Raw genomic sequence first — 20,334 nt, forward strand, 5'->3', positions numbered from 1 at the left:
ATTCTGCACTGCAATTATCCTAGGAACATTTTAAATAAATCAGCAGTGGCATGAGACTGTACCTAAATACACGAACTGCTCAAGTATCAGGAGATACACTTAATGTTATTTAAAGAGAATGATCCCCACTAATCCCATATATAGATGAATGTCATTTTAGAGGATTAATAGATCATTTGTTTTTTGACTGATAAAGTAGCACTGTGGTAAAGTGTAATTTATAAATATTTAAGCAATGTAATTTCAGATGTGCTAATATGAATGCCATCCATCATGACTCATTTTCTTGAAACTAAAAAAAAAATGAGCTATTCGAAATAAGCAGATGGAGAACCTAAAGTTGTTTAAAATTCACACAGTTGAAGAACACTCCACAGGAACCGGTCTCTGGCTCACAATCTCCTTCCCTCTCCAAAATAAACCTAAACACTTAGATACTGCACCCTTTCTTCTACAGAAGAACTTTTAACAGTTAACTCTGTGATACCTGTTCCAACGTTGCTTGAGAAAAGCTGTACTCTTCAATGGCGAATGTATGTTTAGCTGTGACAACATAAAAAATAGTATTTCACTTAGTAATATTTTTGAATAATCAAATGGCAATACCTACTGAGCGGCTAAAATGGGCTTTTTTCATCTCTCTGATCGGCCCACTCGGCTGCAGGCTCTCAGTGACACCACCCCCTACCTGCCTCCCCTCCCCCGCCTGCGGCAGCCCCACAGCCTGGGCGCGGGCTCACGGGGGCGCGCAGGGTCAAGGCCGCGTCCCGCTGCCCCTTCTCCCAGCAGCTCCTCGCCCCCCTCCCCCGAGCTTCTGCCGCGTTACTCCTTTTGGTTCATGCTTCTGTGATCCCTGCTCTCTACCTCCCACCCCCACAATGTGTTTCCACAACGTGTTTCCACCAGGAAACACAGGCTACTTCATGGTTTTCAGATGCTTTTTTATAAGATGACCTAGACCTGAACACATGCCCCGTCCAGAAGGTGCCTCTCTCTCCTGTGAGGTGTCTGCCTCCCACCTAACATTTATTTTTAAAACGCTGAGACCCCACAAATGTCTCTACAGGTTGGGTCAGGAAGGCCCACTCTTCTGCGTCGCAATCTCTCCTCTCCTTTCTCCTGCTGCCCCTGGAGTCCTGCCCCCATGGCTCCTTCCACGGCCTAATACAAAGTGAGGACTCAAGAAACCCAATGCTCCAGCTTCTGGACTGAAGTAGTGGGAGCTAATTAAACTGAACTTTCTCAGACGCAACATGAAAAACTGGGGTGACATCCACTCAGGAGGGTGAAAGGCTTACACAGCAACAAAGCTGATCGACAAAATCCCAGGCTGTATTTTCCTATAGCTTAGATTCAATTAACAGAAGGTCATCTTCTTACTAACTGTAGTTTCTGCAGTAAACTGAGACCCAACTTCTAAACTTTTTCATAAAATTCCCTCATAATTTGAAAGCTACCTCACAGTGTTTTTCAAATTATTACTCACCTTCTTCCAGCTTAGAAAAAGATTGTGAAAGGGACTGAACGTCTTCCTTAGGAATTTTATAAGCCAGAATAGTAGAAAAACTGAAAGCAAAGATGAAGGAAAATTCAGAAGTGACTACTACTGTGTGTTCTGAAGACAAAATTCAACACTTTAAAACTTCAAAATAAAACTCCAATAATTTATTTTGACATTTAGATAAAAATCATTTGAAATCTTAAAATATTTCCATGCACAATAAAATAACTCTTTCCTTACTACCAAACAAAAGCTGTCAAAACTTTAAGTACTATCACATATTGAAAGATCTAACATTAAAAATAAGTTAGACATGAAGGTCATTCATCAAACTACATTAGTCCAAAAATGATAGCAATCCCCCCCATCCTTAATACAGTAACCGATCTTCATGATTACTGGTCTATAGAGAAATGCAACTACATTTTTAGAAACTTTACCTTTCCTGACGGCTTGCATTTGGGAAAATACACTGAATTTCTCTTTGAAGACGGTCTACTTCCAGGTCTTCTATCCAATCCTTTAATTTGATTTCCAAAAAGTATCCTTTTCCAAATTTACTCTTCAGATGCTGGACTGTCCCAATACACCTGCAGTGAATTTCAGAAGAATGTATAGGTATGAAGGAACCTGACAGTTTCAAAGGTGGTTTCTCACTTAAGGATGACTTAGGACTCCGTGGAGGTCCAGCGGTTGGTCCGCCAGTCAACACCGGGGACACGAGCTCAGTCCCTGGTCTCGTTCCAACGAAGCCCGCGGCCGCAGCTGCTGAAGCCCCCGCGCCTGGAGCCCGCGCGCCCGCACCGGAGAAGCCAGCGCAGGCAGAAGCCCACACCCGCCGTCGTCACAACCAGAGGAAGCCTGCTCACTGCAACAGATGCAGCGCAACCGAAAATAAAGTACATTGCAGAGAAAAGAATGGCTGAGTAAAATTCTCAAGCTGAGTCCTTGGCCAATTTATGTGCAAGTTGCAAAGGTAAGAGAGGACACGGGGTCTCCGCAGCAGAACGGCGGGCCAGTTGTGGAGAGAACACGTTTCCAAGTAATTCTACGGAAAGCTGATCAGGCACTCAAACAAGGAAGCACTTCTCAGCACTAACTGACCCGCATCCCGAGGCTTCTCTGAAGCGAGGACGCCCCGCCCCGCCCCCGCCGGCCAGGCCCACCTCAGCCGCCCCGACACCAGGACGGCCACGCGGTCGCAGACGGCCTCGGCCTCCTCCATGTAGTGTGTGGTCAGGATGGCGGCGCGCTTCCTGTTTTTGAAGGCGGTTCTAATCGCTCTCCTGCAAAACACAAATGAAACGAGCAGAAGGGAAGATGGCACCTGAACGTTAATGGAGACACCGAAGTTTTATAAATCCAGCTCTCTGGTTAGCAGATTTACCAAATATCCACTGCTATACTTATTATACTCTGCCCAACTATGATTCCTCTATCCTAATTTACCTTATTTCTGAAAGCTTGTCAGGTGGAAAGATAAGTTCATGATTTCAAGTGTCCGTATGGGTTCAAAGTGTATTAACCAACCAATTATACAAACTGAAGGCTTTTCATGTTAGAACATAAATAGCCACAGAATCACAGGGAAATCTTAACATGTGTCTGACCCAAACCTCACATTTCATAGACATGGAAACCTAGGCTCAAAGAGTCTGTCAATTACCTAGCAGAGAGTTTCAGTGTATATAATGAACATTCTAGACTGTACGGTTATGAGATGTTCACTTAGGTATGTTACTTTAGACAAGAAGAAAACCATTAAAAACACTATTCAGACAGTAGTATTCTCATTTTGGTCCCAGAATACACAATGTACTGTTAACACTTCATAAAAAATATGATTAAGTTTAAGGGGATCTCTAGAAATCCTTAGTCACAATTTTTCCTTCAGTGCAGGACGCTGAGTATGCATCCGTAACTAACAGGAACCCCTGAGGGACGACGGTACAGCGCGGAGGGTCTCACGCGTCCCTGCCTCATACTCACCACATGTGCTGTTTGGCTTTGGGATCCATACCTGTGGACGGCTCGTCCAGCAGCGTGACCGGGGGGTTCCCCAGCATGCTCAAGGCGAAGCACAGCTGGGGGGACGACAAACACGGGGGGCTGTAAGACACTCGGCCGGCGCAGTGCCAGGCGCTGGACTGGACACGCGCGCGGTCTGACAAACGCACCTTGCGCTTGATTCCTGCAGGAAGTTTCTTTACAGTTTTCTGGAGGTGTTCTTTTAGATCAAGGGCATTTGTTATTCTGCAAAAGAGATGGTATGAAATGAGCAAGCCATGATACCCAGAGATACAGTTAATAATACAGATTGTGATCCCTGATACGGTTTTTTTTCCTGGAACAGTTAAGTGGTAGAAGCTCATTTCAAATAAATCAACATCTTGACTAAAAGGTTCGCTTTAAATTAAAATAGGTTTCATGGCAATTCATAAGTACCATTTATTCTGTATTTAGAAATAGAAATGTTTTCATTTTCATAGCTGTCATAATTTGGTAAAAGAATATGTGGAAAGTAATGATCTTTTTCCACGAAAGCTATGATCCGGGGAAATGCCTGTTGTGAAATTTTATTTTATGTCTGTTGTGAACTTTTAAAGCTGTGCGCCGTGACTCCCCCAGGCGACAGAGGGCGCTGAAGGCAGGGCCTTACCGATCCGTGACCTCCGGCATGTCACTGGCTCTCAGCCCTTTGACGGCTCCGTAGATCTGGAGGTGCTCCTGCAGGGTGATGTCCGGCCAGAGGGGGTTGATCTGGGGACAGTAGCCCATACACCTCCCGGAGTCGTCGTCTTCAGCTGGCTGTGAAGAGTAGTCTCCTAGGAAGACCTGCAGAAAGACAAACAGTGCAAGGGCTGCTTTTGCTCCACATAACGTCATAAAGGCAGTGGCAGGTGGATTACTTCAAACTCCTTCCCAGAGTCAGGATAACGTGAGGGCAGACTCTCCCTTCTGAGGAAGACAGGACCTATATTGCTGAGCTGGAGGCGAGTGACCTGGTCAGAAACGGGGGACCAGGGATGCAGGGCTGGGGGGGAAGAGAGGCTCAGATTTAACCACGAAGATCAGGGGCTAACTGTACGTGTTCATTTATTCATTTAGACGTTTATTTCTGGCTGTGCTGGGTCTGTGTTGCTGCAGTGGCCTTTGTCCAGTGGCGGCGAGCAGGCTTCTCACCGCGGGGGCCTCTCTTGCTGTGGGGCGCCAGCTTGAGGGCACTCAGGCCTCAGGAACATGGCTGCCAGGCTCTCGAGCACACACTCAGATGCGGCGCGTGAGCTTAGGTGCTCAGCGGCATGTGGGATCTTCCCAGATCAGAGATCAAACCTGTGTCTCCTGCATTGACAGGCGGATTCTTTACCACTGAGGCATGAGGGAAACCCTGAAAGGTGCTATTTGGGCCAAGGAAATAAGTGAATTTGATTATCAGGTTTTCTATTGGGTAAGAAATAGTCAACATAAGCAACACCCAAGGCAACAGAAAGAGAGTAAAGTGTGCTGGGCGTTCTCTGGGAAAGCAATGAGCCAGAGCAGCTGGTGTGGAGGAGGCGGGAGGTGGGATCGGGACAGTTGTGCACAGTTCCTGCAAAGAGCCTGAGAGACGCGCCCGTCACCAAAGGCTGGCTGAGGGCAGGCTCGGATCAGCTCCTCCACTTCCTGAGGTCAACACAGGGGTGACTGTTAAGCCAGGGGACGAGTCACCTAGGCTTGTAGTCACCACAAAACAGGAACACTGTGCACGTGTGTGCTCTGCATGTGTGCACGGAAATCTCACTGTGTACAGTCTTCTCACAGAGAGCGTGATCTGAGCAAGATCTCCTAAAAAATTAACACCAAAAACATAAAATTTGAGCATTGGAATCCCATTTGTCACTGTTGTTGTTGTTTTGTTACCAAGTCGTGTCTGTTTCTCTTCGACCCCATGGACTGCAGCGCGCCAGGCTCCTCTGTCCTTTAGCATCTCCCAGTTTGCTCCATTCACGTCCACTGAGTCAGTGATGCTATCCATCTCATCCTCTGCCGTCCCCTCTCCTCCTGCCCTCAACCTTTCCCAACATCAGGGTCTTTTCCAATGAGTCAGCTCTTCCGATCAAGTGGCCAAAGTATTGGAGCTTCAGCTTCAGCATCAGTCATTCCAATGAATACTCAGGACTAATTTCCTTTAGGATGGACTGGTTGGATCTCCTTGCTGTTCAAGGGACTCTCAATAGTCTTTTCCAGCACCAGTTCAAAAGCATCAGTTCTCTGATGCTCTGCGTTTTTTATAGTCCAACTCTCACAGTCATACATGACTACTGGGAAAAAAACGCAAACCATATTCAGTATAGGCCACACCCTAGACCATACCTGGCCTGAAGTCGGCTCAATGTCACCAACCAGGATGTTAATAATCGTGCTTTTGCCTGCGCCATTCGGACCCAACAGTCCCAAGATCTCTCCTGAGGGAATGAGAAGAAAAGTCATCAAATGCAAATCAAACTGAAAAATGAGAATTACTATTCTGGGAAAGTTATTTAAGAGAAAAACAATTAAATACCAGCCTTTTTTCACACAGAAGGAGACATATTTATTTGCCACTTTCTTTACTTTTCTTGTAGGAAGAAAATCTTTCTTGTCTTCGTATTCTTTATGCAGATTATTGACCATAATGGCTGGTTTCTAATAAGGAAAACAGGATTTTAAAAGAGAGTTATAAATCAAATATCTATCACTAAATGAAAGGCAGTATACACCTCATGTCCATGTCATAAGAACTATATTTCCTAGTGAGGGGTACTGTACAAATAAATATCCCATTTATGGCTGAAAAAATGGGTTACTCAAGTGTGTGTTGTCACTCAGTCGTGTCCGACTCTTTGTGACCTCATGGACTGTAGCCGACCAGGCTCCTCTGTCCATGGGATTTTCCAGGCAAGAATACTAGAGTGGGTTGCCATTAGGTGGACAAAAATAGTTTTTCAAAGACAGGACTTTTTCCAGATTGGTTCATATGAAAGAGGACTATTTTCCAGGTTAATTCTTGTGCGCGAGGAGCTAACCATTGCTGACCATTGCAGACGACCCAGCAATAAAGACTAACTCACCTCCTCACAACACTGACAGCTCATCAGCTCTTTGACCTTTAGCCTTTCAGCTTTGACATCTTCATCTTCATCCTCATTGTTGGGTGGTTCTGAAAACTTTCTTTGTTTGGACTTTGTTGAAAGAGTCCTAAAAGTATAAACAGATTTTCAGGTAATAGTAAGAAATTCAAGCACTAAGTACAGAAAAGACCAGGAGAAAAAAAAACACATCAACCTGAGCTCTGATGTTAAGAGAGAGTTCTGTGAACCAGGTAAGGAAACTGGAGTGGGTTGCCGTTTCCTCCTCCAGTGGATCTTCCTGACTCAGGGATCGAACCTGCATTTCTTGTGTCTCCTGCATTCTATACTGCTGAGCCTCCTGGGAAGCCTCTATAAAGCAGTACCTCTTGGCAAAAACAAACAGGTAATGAGGTCCTGCCACCTGCTTCAGCACGGGTGAGCTTTCAGGACATTATGCTAAGTGTAAGCAGCCAGACGAGAAAAGGCCACGTCCTGTGTAGTTCTATCTATGACTGTGAAACTGGCAGACGTATAGACAGGAAGCAGATTAGTGCTTATAGAGAGCTGACGGGGGAAAGGAAGTGACTACTAATGTGTACAAGGTTTCTTTTGGGGGGTGATGGAAATGAGAAAGAGAAGTGAAAGTCGCTCAGTGGTGTCCGACTCTTTGTGACCCCACGGGCTATACAGTCCATGGAATTCTCCAGGCCAGAATACTGGAGTGGGTAGCCTTTCCCTTCTCCAGGAGATCTTCCCAACCCAGGGATCAAACCCAGGTCCTCTCTCACATTGCAGGCAGATTCTTTACTAGCTGAGCCACAAGGGAAGCCCAAGAAAACTGGAGTGAGTAGCCTATCCCTTCTCCAGCGGATCTTCCTGACCCAGGAATTGAAGCAGGGTCTCCTGCATTGCAGGTGGATTTTTTACCAACTGAGCTATTAGGGAATTAGATGATGGTGTGGTTGCACAACTCTGTCAATGTTCTAAAAAAAACATGAAAATTAAAAACTGACCTGAAAAAGGGATCCTTCCTTAACGATCTGCCACCATATTTTTTCTCGTAGTACCGCAGGAGAAAAACCCACAGCACGCAGTGCAGGTAAGGCTGAAAGAAAAACAGCTCATGACTAGAACATTTTTGGTTATTTTTTCCCCTGCCTGTACCAACAAAACCAAAAAATCACTATCAATACATCAGGTTCCCTACTATTACTGAAAAAATTCATCATCTTTTTTAATTTTTTTGATGTCATACAATGAGGTAGAAATAAATGTTAAATCAAACCAAGACAGACTTTTAGTAATGATCTCTGCATATTTTTCTACTGCTGTAAAGTTCATTTGTTGTCAGCTTAGTAAATTACATAATTTTTTTTAAAAAGCTTTGTTTTTTGCTTCTATGGAAGCCAGAATTATTGTTAAATAGAAATTAGTGACATGTCAAAAAGCCAGTATATTAAAATGGATGTATGCAATACACAAAACACACATTCGGTAGCAGTGACTCACACACCTGACTTCTCACGTGCCTTTGTTTTTATGCAACGCGCTAACAACTAAACAGAGGGTTAGAAACCTCTTGACCAAACTACGGTCAAGTGACTTCTTACCGATAAGGCAGCCACCAGAAGGCTATCCCACGGACCGTAGCTGTCCTCATTTCTCTGGAGATTCTTCCAAGTAATCTGAGACAAGAATGTTTGGAAATTTGTATGCAGCTGTAACACTGTGATACAATGCGATTTGGTCTCTGTCCACAGTCTCTGGCACAAAACTTCTAGAAGAGCCCTTGGGGTTTCCTGAGTGACCAGTGAGGGGAACCAGCCCCCTCCCGCTCTGGAGTCTCTGCTCCTGACGGGACCCTCAGGGGACGCAGGCTGACTGCCAGAGGAGTCAGCCAGACCCCAGAGCTGGCACTGCCGGTCCAGGCCACCGCCGCGGAGGAAGGAGGGCCCGGAGACTCACAACCGCCTCCTCGCCAAGGGACGGGGTCACCAGATTCTGAGCCGGGGGGCGGCTCACCACGAACGGCATGGCGGCAGGAGCCCTGCCTGCGGCCTCGGCCCCTGGTGTCTCCTGGGGGTCCACTGTGACACGCTGGGGCGGGGAATCCAGCGCTCCCGAGTTCTGGGAGCCGCTGGGGCAAATCACCGAACCTCCGAGAAGGGGTCCAAGTCAGACAGAAGCGGGGTGACGGGGGCACCCACAACCTGTGTCTGGAGTCGGAAGTGGGGGCCGCCTGCAGGACTGACCCCTCAACCCCCGAGTCTGCACTAACTGCTCAGTGTCAGAACTGCAGCATGCCCGGGAAAAGCCCACATTTGGTGTCAGAGCCTTGTGAGTGGAGGACACCATTTTCTTTGCTGCAATGTGTAGAAATAGTTGGATTAAAATTTTTTTAAAAATGTATTTCATAGCAAACATGTCTCCTCCATAAACTAGCTAGCTATTCATATTAACAGCCATGTTTTGTAGTTAGATTAAAATCTTCCTCACCCCAAAAATGCCTGTCAGGGCATATATAAATTAAACCTATAAAATGAAGCTAAGAAAGGGGAGAGGAGGGAAGTAGATACATGGGCAGAATTAATCAGCAATCATTCTAAACTAAGAACTCATCACTTAATTTTTTTCTAATCACATAGCAATTGTATTCAATTAACTAGGCTTAATAAAATTTTTATATATTTTTCCTCAAGAAAAATTCTCTCTCACCCCTTTAGTACAATGTTTACAATGTTTAATCTTTGAAAAACACACTCCAGACAAATACTGACTGCAGCCAGATCATCATTCTAATTTAGGTACATTGTCTGAGGCATGAAAGACCTCATAATAATGAATACAATCCTTCTCCTTTGAGAACTGCCAGCTTAAAATAAATGCTTGATAAGATTCTAGTCATTTTAAACTGCTGCATTAATAACATTTAGATCAAGTAGTAGCTGCTAACTTGATTTTTTTAAATTATTTCAGTACAAGAATTAAGATCCCAAAGATTCAGGCAGTATTTATTTATGCTTTTCTAAAAATATTCAAACATCTAAGAGACCTACCTTTATGAAACCAATCAGGCAACCGAGAAGCGGATAGATTGGAATGGTAATGCAAAAGATATAATGAAGAATAACTGTAGCTGTGTTTCCCATGAAGTAAGTTATTTCAGTGACTGCAATGCAAGCCAATGCTGTCTGGAGAGAACGAAGAGAGAACAGGTGAACAGATGTTCAGAAATTTCATACAAACTTCCTGTGTGCCTCAGCGTTAACTGAGCCTTTACTCCTCAAATAAAACAAGGAACCGTAGGAGATGCTTAGCCAGGAAGCACCAGTTAGCTGGTACCAGCTGTCTGTGGCTGGCGCCTTGGCCGTTCTGTTGCTCAGTTGCTAAACCTGTCTGTACAAGTCTGTACTGTTGACTCTCTGCGATCCCCATGGGCTGCAGCACACCAGGCTCCCCTGTCGCCCACTATCTCCCGGAGTTTGCTCAGGTTCATGGCCATTGAGTCTGTGATGCTAACTAACCATCTCATCCTCTGTCGTCCCCTTCTCCTTTGCCTTCAATCTTTCCCAGCATCAGCGTCTTTTCTAATGAGTCGGCTCTTCACATCGGGTGACCCTGGGCATGCTAGGTGCTGAATGCGACAAAATACCACCCTGTCTTGGAACGGATGGGGCTGAAGACAAACAAAGACACAGACAGACACTGCCGCTAGCTATCTAAGTCCTGTGCTTAGAAAAGACACAGTAAGCTTTATGAGTACAATCACAAAAAGGAAAAGAGCTTGTGACCCTCAAATTATGTGCTATGAAAAGCTGAGACAAAATAGTATAAAATGTGACTTACCACAGAATAGATAAATGACCAAAATTCTTTGGTATTTACAATTTTTTTAAAGGTGAAAGAAGCAATGTAGGTAAACAGAATAACTGATGGAACGTAACCAATGAGGCAAAAAACCTGGAAAACAGAAATTTGTATTTTTATTTAAAAATGAGTAGCTAACCATACATATGATGTAAAATACCAGTCACACTAAAATATCAAAGAATAACTATTTTTCAAGTTTTACTGCTCTACAAATCGCTCCAAAAATAATTGAAATTGTGGTAACCTAAGGTGTTACCATCCACCCATCCACAGTTCTCCTAAATCAATAAACCTCATGTTTTCAACTGTTCACACAAACTTGAATAAGTCATTTAAAACTAAATACTATTTGTCGTTCTTTTTTATACCAAGTAAAATACTATTTCATCATTTTATTATAAAAAGCAAGCATAATGAGTTACAAGTTTATTTATCTCAAATAAACTATTAGCTTCTATTTTAATGTACAGCACTTAATGCATTTTATAAATTTGTAAGAAAAACATTTATTAATTTATAAGGTAGAAATTAACATGCAAGGTCAGTATGCTCTCTGGTTAAAGCTGCCATGTTTATTTTCAGCAAATCTAACCTACCAACCTCTGTCTTCCCTTTTTCCTAATATAATTCACAGAAAATTATCTAGGATCAGTCATTCACTGACATACAAATATGAATCCAAGTCATTCTCTTCCTTAGTATTTTAAGAAATATTTTAAATTATGGAATAAAAGAGTTTCCTCTTCATGAAATTATTCTCAGGCACAGAGACAAAGGAGATATTTAAAGAAAAAACTTTACATATTCCTGATGACATACTAGTAGGCCTTCTACATGAAGGATCACCTCAGCTCCAAGGAATTATTTTATAATGGTGAAATCACTGTTTTTAAAAGAGCAATACGACCTGCACTGGTTATAGGTACTATATACAATAATTAAATAAACACTGGTTCTATTTTCTGGAACATCATAATTACTTAATCAGATGACTGCCACATTTATAAACATTTAGCTTTTTAAGATAACATTTTATTTATAACTAGCATGAGCACAACTAACGTTAACTTACCACAGAAAGAAACTTGACAGCATAAAAATATAATCCATAATGAAATGCAAACAAACTGCCTAACATCAAAGTAAGGACCACAAAAAATAAGGGGATGTCAACAACAGCCTGTCCAAGCCAATATGCAGAAGGCAAGAGACCTGAGAGTTTAAGCTGAGTATAAGCTTTGATCTAAAAAAAAAAAAGGAAAAATTGATTATAATTTCAAACATACTCAAACAAAAATCTCTAGCAAATGATTGCAGAACTACTAATTTTACATCAATAAGAAAGGTCACATTCCATCAGTAGGTAATAAGAGCCCTCTGACAGCTAAATATAAATTCCATTTGGCCTGAATCTGGTTCATTATTTCTGAGGCATACCAATTTCAACAGTATTTTTCAGCATCAAAACACAGCAGCGCTGCTAAGAAACACAAAACTAAAGTAAAGTGAAAGGGCCGTGGGGGTTACAGTTGTGCAAACAGTAAGCTGCCGAAATGTAACTGTTTTTGAAATTCTGTGAAACAGAAAAATTATGTTTAGGAAAAAAGGATGCTTACTTTTAAACACTGACCTTTCATGAAAACACTAATAAATGGCTAAGTATCATTGGACTTACAGAGGGCTTTCAGCTTAAGTGTGAAACTTGTACTTGGATGCATTTGAAAACCTCTTAAGCATTCGTGTATAGAACAAGAGTGTTAATTGTGATTATTACCACAAGGGAATACCATTTTCACCTGTGTGAACAGGTGAAAATTTAAACAATCATTGTTTTCCTAATATTCTCATTATATAATTTGAAATTTTAAGATCTTCCATAAATGCAAATACCTACCAATCTTATTCAGGTGATTTTTGGCATCTATAAAAACATCTACTCATAATAAAAAAAAAACCTACTCCTAGTAATTCAATGTCTGATATGAAAGAGCTGGCCACAGAGGATGAAAGAGGAATATGAAGATTAGTTAAGAAGAAGAAATGATTTCATAAGTGGACAACATTTGTGTTCAATGAACACAAGAACAAAAATATCAATTCCAGTATACACATAAAAACATAAAGCACGTCAAATACAATCATTTTTTGAAAATTCATGTTATTGTCACTCATACACTGCTGGTCCGAGTGTAAAAGGGTTTTATCCACCCTGAAAAACAGATCAACAGTGTCTTATAAAACTAAACAAGCAATCACCATCCAACATAGCGTGTGTACTCATGGGTGTTTATGCCAGAGAAAAGAAAACTCACGTTCACACAGAAACCCACAGCGAATGTCCAGAGCAGCTTAAGTCAAAGCTGAAAGAATTCAGATCCGCACCCTGGGACACTTTTAAACCGCATGACAAGCACTCAAATAATAAGTGACAGGTGTTACTCTTACTGTAATAAATATATTTATGCTCCATTTACTTACTCTCGAAATAACAGCTGCACATAAGTCTTGTGCTCACACAGAAAAGTTCAGTTTCTTGTCTCAGAATTCTTAACAGTCAACTGCGCCTGTGATTTTTAACTGAGTCATTACCTTGTGATTCTCTGCATTTTCCATGGCAAAGTAAGGAGGCATTGCGGTAACAATAACCCCAAGTAAAGCTGCTTGGAAGTACAGCTCGATTTTGAAAACGATGTCCGTGATTTCCTGAAAGACACGCTCAGAGTGAGAAACAGAACGGAGGATCACTTCATATCAAGTTACTCAACGCTATCTAACAGCCCAGCAGAGCTGAAGAAACGCATCGGGGCACGGCCCTGGACAACGCCTCTGTGAAGAGATGGGTGCCCAGCAGTTAACATGCAGTGGCCCCAGTGCAGCTCCGCGCTGTGATCCTGGGCAAACGACTGTGCTTTTGTGTTCTTACAGAGGTACGCAGGATAATATGGCATGTTAGTTAACATTCACCATTTACTTAAAAATGATATTGCACATGAAGTGCAGTTGACCTGCGCATGAGAGGTTCCAGCAATGAACGTGACTCTCAGAAAGATCTTGATGCCTTCACTGATGCCTGGACTATAAGCCAGCAGGCATCCTGGAGACTCCTCTCCTCCCCTAGGAACAGTCATGCCCAAGCTCAGCTACCTATGGAGCCAGGTGCTTCTTATTCCCAGCAGGGTGGATTGTGGCTCCCTCGGGCCCAGGGATCCAGGTGCAGACAGTAGATGCTTCAGACAACCTGGTAACCACCTGGTGCCCCAAAGAAACTACCCAGAACCACTCTCGGCAAGGCCATCTTCCGACCTGAGCTGGTCCCACGGCAGAACCTAGACGCAGGACATGAAGATCCCCAGCTCAAGGTTTAAGAAGAGGAGACAGGATGAACGTCTGTAGGTCTCATTTGTCATTATCATTGGCTTCTACTAGTTATTTTACACACACACACACACACTTCCAACTCTGCTTACCTGAAAGAATGGGGTATTCCAGACCTGGATGCTTTCAGTGACGTTTGAATGATAAAGATAGTAGTTACTAATGATATTCATCAACACGGGTAAAGAGTAAACCATGGTACTGTTGAAAACAGCAGTAAAAACATAGTCCTACAATTAAAAAAAAGTCATTATACATAGTATATATGTAAATGATATATGATTGCTATGTACCAAGCATATGAATATGATTGCTTTTCTCACCAACCAAGTTAATTCTCACTAATTATATTGAAAACTGATGCAACAAATCATAGAAATAATACTTAATAATAGATAAAAATAACCTAGTTTGAAATCTAGATATTTTGATATTTTAAACAAAAAAAAATACCATAAATATAATTACATTCGTCATAGCTTTATATATTGGTTTTCCATCATGGCATAAAATACAAGTAAACACAGCAAGCTATTTCCAAAAGTAAATTTTAATTTCCAACTCATAAGGTCAATCAGCAAATGATTAATTTTAGAGGAAAGATTTCAATCACGTGCATTGCTCTCACCTTTTCTGACCGCACCACGTTCAGAGCTGCGCTGTGGGGCGCGGCGGACATGTAGTCACTATCATTAAACATCGTCACCATTATGTTCTGATTTGTGAAAAAGCTAAGAAGGTCACTGATGTCTGAGTCTGGTATCAGAAAAGCAGCAAATGATAAACAATTAGCTTAAATGAGAAGCAGACACGGGCTTTTAACAATGTTGAAGAACACTCTTTCTAAAGACCTCAGTTAGCTAAGACGTGAGTAAGCACACTGGCTCTGCAGCCTGTCGCTGAATTCAAATCCACATATATGTGCACAGACCTCAGAGCAGAAGCCAACACAGCAACTGGGCCACGTTCAGCTGCTGCTGCCGCCGCCGTGACCCACACTGAAAGTGGCCCCATCATACAAGCAATCCGGCTAACGATTGCTCCAACCAGACTTCTGTGAGAACAAAAATCCACCTGGTGATTTTATGTAACAAGGTAACCTGCCAGCTCAGAGATGCAGAAGCCAGGGGCAGGGTTAGGTAACACCCCACCTGGGGGGCTGCTGTGTGTTCTGAACAGACTGTATGGACGTCAACGGCCTTCAGACAGTGACCTCAGATGCAGGTCTCCATCTACAGTCTTCAGGATGCCGGGAGCCAAAGGGAGATGCTGAGTCCCACCCGAAGCCTAGCCTGTACCATAACACCTGGGGAGTGGGAACAGTTCTCTGTCCATCACCGGAAAGGCCAGGATTCAAGGAAAATGAGTGTGAATCTGAGAAGAACCAAAACCAAAGGAAAACTCTATGGGTGACTGAGCGGTCTGGCTGGTGGCTCAGACTCAGCAACAAGTGTTTTAGAGTCAGAGACGGGCGCTTCCAGGGATACAGTCTCTACTCCTAATCCCGTGTGTTAACAGCACGCGTTTTAGTGTCAGAGATGGGCGCTTCCAGGGATATGGTCTCTACTGATTGAGTGCGTTAACAACACGTGATTCAGAGTCAGACAGAAGGGCCCTTCCTGTGATACGATCTCTACTCCAAATCCAGTGTGTTAACAACATGCGTTTCAATGTCAGGAAGACGGGCGCTTCCTGTGACACGGTCTCTACTCCTAATCCAGTGTGTTAATAATAAGTGTTCTAGTGTCAGAGAGACAGACACTTCCAGGGATATACTCTCTACTCCTAATCCAGTGTGTTAATAATAAGTGTTCTAGTGTCAGAGAGACAGACACTTCCAGGGATATACTCTCTACTCCTAATCCAGTGTGTTAATAATAAGTGTTCTAGTGTCAGAGAGACAGACACTTCCAGGGATATACTCTCTACTCCTAATCCAGTGTGTTAATAATAAGTGTTCTAGTGTCAGAGAGACAGACACTTCCAGGGATATACTCTCTACTCCTAATCCAGTGTGTTAATAATAAGTGTTCTGGTGCCAGAGAGACAGATACTTCCAGGGATATACTCTCTACTCCTAATCCAGTGTGCTAACAACATGCATGTTAGTGCCACAGAGACAGGCGCTTCCAGGGGTATGTTCTCTTCTCTGAGCCACTGCATTGACCACACACATTTTAGTGTCAGAGAGACGGCTGCTTCCAGGCACACAGTCTCTACTCCAGTGTGGTAACCACCTCCCATCTCTGAGTGCTAGGGCGGTTCTGTCTTCTCGAGACAGCACTGCATCACCTGTGACACAGAAAGCCTCGTGAGGAGGGGAGGGTACCCCTCAATACACAGACTCAGAGGCCGGGATTCCTAGAGGAAATGAACCTTTAGGACCAACGGCAAGGCCTGGGAGATGTGAGATTGACAGCGAGATAGACCAACAGATAGATGGCTGGGTGGAGGGACAGATACGTGGATAGACAGATAGACAAACTGATAAGACAGGAGTACGTAATTCTAGATATATTTAAAATATCGAGACAAAACCTTGAAAATACTATAATTTTTGGAGATCAGTAAGAGTGAAATCCAGCCAGAAATACTTGAGATGACACACGATTCCTCAAATACCAAAAAATGGTCACAACCCATTTTTAAAACGTTATTTAAAACGTCATTATTTAATGCCATTATTTAAAACGTCAGAGTATAAGGCTCCATGTGGTACTGCATTTCAGCAACGTGAAATGGATATTAAAACCAAAATAAGAATTTTAATGAAAGAAAGGAAAAAACATAACGTTTTCTATTCAAGTGTGTTTTCTATCACTACGTACCTTCTTCCTCCAACAGAAGAGAGGTTACATCATAAACAGAGAACTAGAATTTAGGAGTGAGGATTTTAACAGTCATCTGTAATCATTCCAAACTGTGATTATAATGCAGGGCAAAAGTTTTCAGTTGATAGTGAATCAAAAAGAAAAGATATTAGAATACAGGTGAAGTGCTGGGAAGTGTTAAAACTACAGAGGATCTGCGAGTGTAGAAGGGATACAAGAAATGCAACTCTCTCCTGAGTGTTTCAGCAAGATAAGCAATGAAGCGGCCTATGTTTTACTGAAAATTTGTTTTGTTAGCTCACTTTAACTTCCTCCTCAAGAACCCTGGGACTATAAACCATCTACACAGATAGGAGATGTAGAAACATCTCATCCACGTCAAATTCTGAATTAGGTTTTAACGTTTTGAAAACCAAGTCTTATCAGGTTTTTAAAATTTTATTCTGAGCTTTGCTCAAAGACATGGGTTTTAAGTTTTCTTTCATATTTGATACTTACGTGATTAAAAATAACAAATCCAAAAATATCCACTACAAATTTAATGTTTTTGATTATAGAGATTTCCATGACAATTGTCCTTTATTCTAATTTTTCAGATAGTCCTTAAAAACTGTTTAAACACTTCTTTGTAGATATGTAACTGCATTAAATATATGCCGTAACTCTTTGTAAAGAGTTTTCAAGTTCTGAAGTTTGTTTTGCTCATCATAAACTTCTGAGATGAATTGCACTGTTCTGAGAATAATGCCACTCTTAAAAAAGGAAATTTTATGAGTGTGAACAACATAAATCAAAATATTTTATCATTGGAAGGACTGATGTTGAAGCTGAAACTCCAATACTTTGGCCACTTGATGCGAAGAGCTGACGCATTTGAAAACACCCTGATGCTGAAGAAGATTGAGGGCAGGAGGAGAAGGGGACGACAGAGGATAAGATGGTTGGATGGCATCACCGACTCAATGGACATGAGTTTGACTAAACTCCGAGAGCTGGTGACGGACAGGGAGGCCTGGCGTGCTGCGATTCATGGGGTCGCAAAGAGTTGGACATGACTGAGCGACTGAACTGAACACTTAAACCAGAATTTCATTAATCTATTACTCAGCATCAGTGAGGGGTTTTATTTAATGTAGGTTTGTGCAGACAGACCATGCCTTTATCTTGGTACATTTCTAAAACCCAAACCTCCGACCTATGTCCACCCCTCACCCCGGACCCGACAAGCACAGGCTCACAAGCCTGCACCCACTCTCACCAGTGGAGTTCTGAAGGAGCAGACTGGTTCTGTATTTATCAGGTTGATCTCCAGGTTTAAGGAAGTATAAGTCTGGAACAAGTCTGATGGGAACCACGGCATTTTTCAAAGAGTGATGCACCAAAAACATGAAAATCTGAACTGTGAAAAAAATTAAAAGTAGAAGCAACCTGAAAGGAAAAAAAAATATACAGTTGAAGGCATATTAACATGTAAATCTACAACATAATCTTCCTTCCCATGATGGTTAAAAGGTACTCATTTAAAAAAGACACTTCTCACAGCTCTCAGTTTCCCACGGGAGCGCGTGATGTCGAGGCTAATCTCTCCCCTCGCCCCCCCGTCCCCCTGGGTCCACAGGCCCGTCCTCTGCGTCTGTGTCTCTATTCCCTCCTTGTAAGTAGGTTCACCTGTCCCATGTTTCTGCATTCCACAGACATGTGTTATAGCGTTACTTGCTTTTCTCTTTCAGACTTCCTTCGCTCTGCGTGACAGGCTGTAGGCTCACCCGCCTCACTAGATGTGACTGTGCTCTTTTTACGGCTGATACAGGGGCGGCCTGGAGGGAGGGGACTTATGTGCACTTAGGGCTGCCCCGGGCTGTTGTCCAGCAGAAGCCAGTACAACACTGTAAAGCAATGTTCCTCCAATTAAAAAAAGAAAAAAGAAAAAAGAAGTAAACACCCCAGCTCCTCAGGCAGGAGAGTGACTGTGCTTACACAGATCTCAGGGACTTGCTCTCGCGTCTCAAGTTGAGGAAGTGAAGCCTGGCGACGGCGGACACCTGCTGCCTCCAGAGGCCCCTGGTGCTCACCAGGGCAGCCTTGCTTTCGGAGAGGATAAGCAAGCTCTGCTCCATCTCGTCGAAGGATTTTGAATCCAGCTCTTCCTCCTGCGGCTGCTGAGAAAACACGCTGTAATCTGTGTGCCGAAACAGAAGGATGCAAAGTTACGTCATCGCCCTTAGGAAGATGGAACCCTTCCTGAAGCGTGTAAGTTTCACAGCGGCACACAGCTGGCGGGCAGCGACACGGGACGGAGGGGCTGTCACGGACTCTGGCGACATGATCGAAACTGAGCGCGTGCACAGCTCGTGAGCAGGACGGGCCCCCCTGGTAGGAGCCCGACAGGACTCGGTGCGGAGCGTCACGCAAACACCCGCAAACACACAAGGCCAGTGCCCTGCCAGCAGCCACACGGGGGATGGAACCCAAACGTCTGTCAACAGGTCAAAGGATAAAAAGCCATGAAGCTTACCTGTAACACAACAGTGTGAAGCTACGGAGTGAACAAACTATTGTATAACTATAACAGCTTGATCTTACAAGCATCATATTAAGTAAAAGAAACCAGCATATATATAATTAAGAGACACGTTATATGGTTGATGCCAATAGACTGAAACCAGGTGAAACGTCTTGATGGGGATAAAAATCAAGATATGTGACTTTCTAAAGAGTGATTTCACTTAAAAGAGGTGAAAATTAATAAAAGGAGATAAAAACTGGCTTCCGCATGAAGAAGGACTTAAAGGCTCTGTAGAAAAAGCCACTGATACCTGAGCAGACAGGCCTCAGCTTCATTCCCACGACACAGACGTTCTCTGGAAGCTGTGTCGTGTCCCTCAAGCTGTTGCGCGCCACACACAAAAGCGCCTTCCCCGTCACGCTCTCTGTCAGCCTCAGGCCCACACCTGCTCATGACAACGCACCGCATCCTGACGTCCCCGTCTCCTCTGCTCCCACACCTGTGTCTCCGCTCCACTCCATCACACAACGCATACCCGCGCCCCTCCAACTGTCTGAGATCTGAGATTTCCTGTGCGCTTTCCTTCCCTAATCACAATCTAGTGTAAAGAACGGACTTACAGACACAGTGGGGGAGGAGGGAGAGGGACGAATGAGAAAGCAGCGCGGACGTGTACACTCTGCCGTGTGTAAACAGGCAGCGAGTGGGAGACGCTCCCAGCACGGAGGCCCGGCTCAGGGCTCCCTGACGACCGAGAGGGTGGGGCGCGGAGGCAGGCAGGGTACACATGCGCTCACAGCCGATCTGCCTCGCATGCAGCAGAGACAAACACCACCGTAATGCAATTCTCCTCCAACCAAAAAATAAACAACAAGATTACAGTCGGACACCACGTTCTCTTCATAAAGTGACTTTCCTCCATGACCGAGAGGACCACGCCTGTCTCCTTCACTCTGGGGACCACCCCACGCCCGCCCTGCAGCCCATCAACCCTCCACTCTCAGCCTCACCTTGAAACACACTTATCTCAGCCGCGCCACTGACGGTACCTCAAGGTCATGACCGGCTTCCACATGTCCAGGTTTCTCTGTCTTCTATGTTACCAAAATCACCCCTCCTGTTATCACCCAATTCTCACAGCGATCCGCAAGAAGTGACCGC

General features: G+C 43.6%; 1 protein-coding gene across 5 annotated transcripts in view; it reads right to left on the reverse strand.

Moving 5' to 3' along the window:
• The window catches only part of ABCA5 (ATP binding cassette subfamily A member 5), a 57,361-nt gene that overhangs the window by 3,625 nt on the left and 33,402 nt on the right, over nt 1-20,334 (reverse strand). For 4 of the 5 annotated variants that reach the window (XM_065909503.1, XM_065909505.1, XM_065909504.1 and 1 more), the window contains 20 exons: nt 18,645-18,846; nt 17,926-18,095; nt 14,465-14,592; nt 13,929-14,066; nt 13,051-13,164; nt 11,534-11,704; nt 10,438-10,551; nt 9,648-9,782; nt 8,202-8,276; nt 7,605-7,696; nt 6,592-6,718; nt 6,049-6,166; nt 5,855-5,946; nt 4,161-4,336; nt 3,679-3,754; nt 3,491-3,585; nt 2,668-2,787; nt 1,942-2,091; nt 1,487-1,566; nt 488-543 (listed from right to left, as the gene is read on the reverse strand). In XM_065909503.1, the coding sequence (XP_065765575.1) occupies nt 488-543; nt 1,487-1,566; nt 1,942-2,091; nt 2,668-2,787; nt 3,491-3,585; nt 3,679-3,754; nt 4,161-4,336; nt 5,855-5,946; nt 6,049-6,166; nt 6,592-6,718; nt 7,605-7,696; nt 8,202-8,276; nt 9,648-9,782; nt 10,438-10,551; nt 11,534-11,704; nt 13,051-13,164; nt 13,929-14,066; nt 14,465-14,592; nt 17,926-18,095; nt 18,645-18,846 (2,429 nt within the window). Of the gene's footprint in view, nt 1-487; nt 544-1,486; nt 1,567-1,941; nt 2,092-2,667; nt 2,788-3,490; nt 3,586-3,678; nt 3,755-4,160; nt 4,337-5,854; nt 5,947-6,048; nt 6,167-6,591; nt 6,719-7,604; nt 7,697-8,201; nt 8,277-9,647; nt 9,783-10,437; nt 10,552-11,533; nt 11,705-13,050; nt 13,165-13,928; nt 14,067-14,464; nt 14,593-17,925; nt 18,096-18,644; nt 18,847-20,334 lie in introns of those variants that run through there. The other variant, XR_010659656.1, reaches the window with a different exon arrangement.

The sequence above is a fragment of the Muntiacus reevesi genome, chromosome 18 (genome assembly GCF_963930625.1).
Source record: "Muntiacus reevesi chromosome 18, mMunRee1.1, whole genome shotgun sequence".
Classification (NCBI taxonomy): Eukaryota; Metazoa; Chordata; class Mammalia; order Artiodactyla; family Cervidae; genus Muntiacus; species Muntiacus reevesi.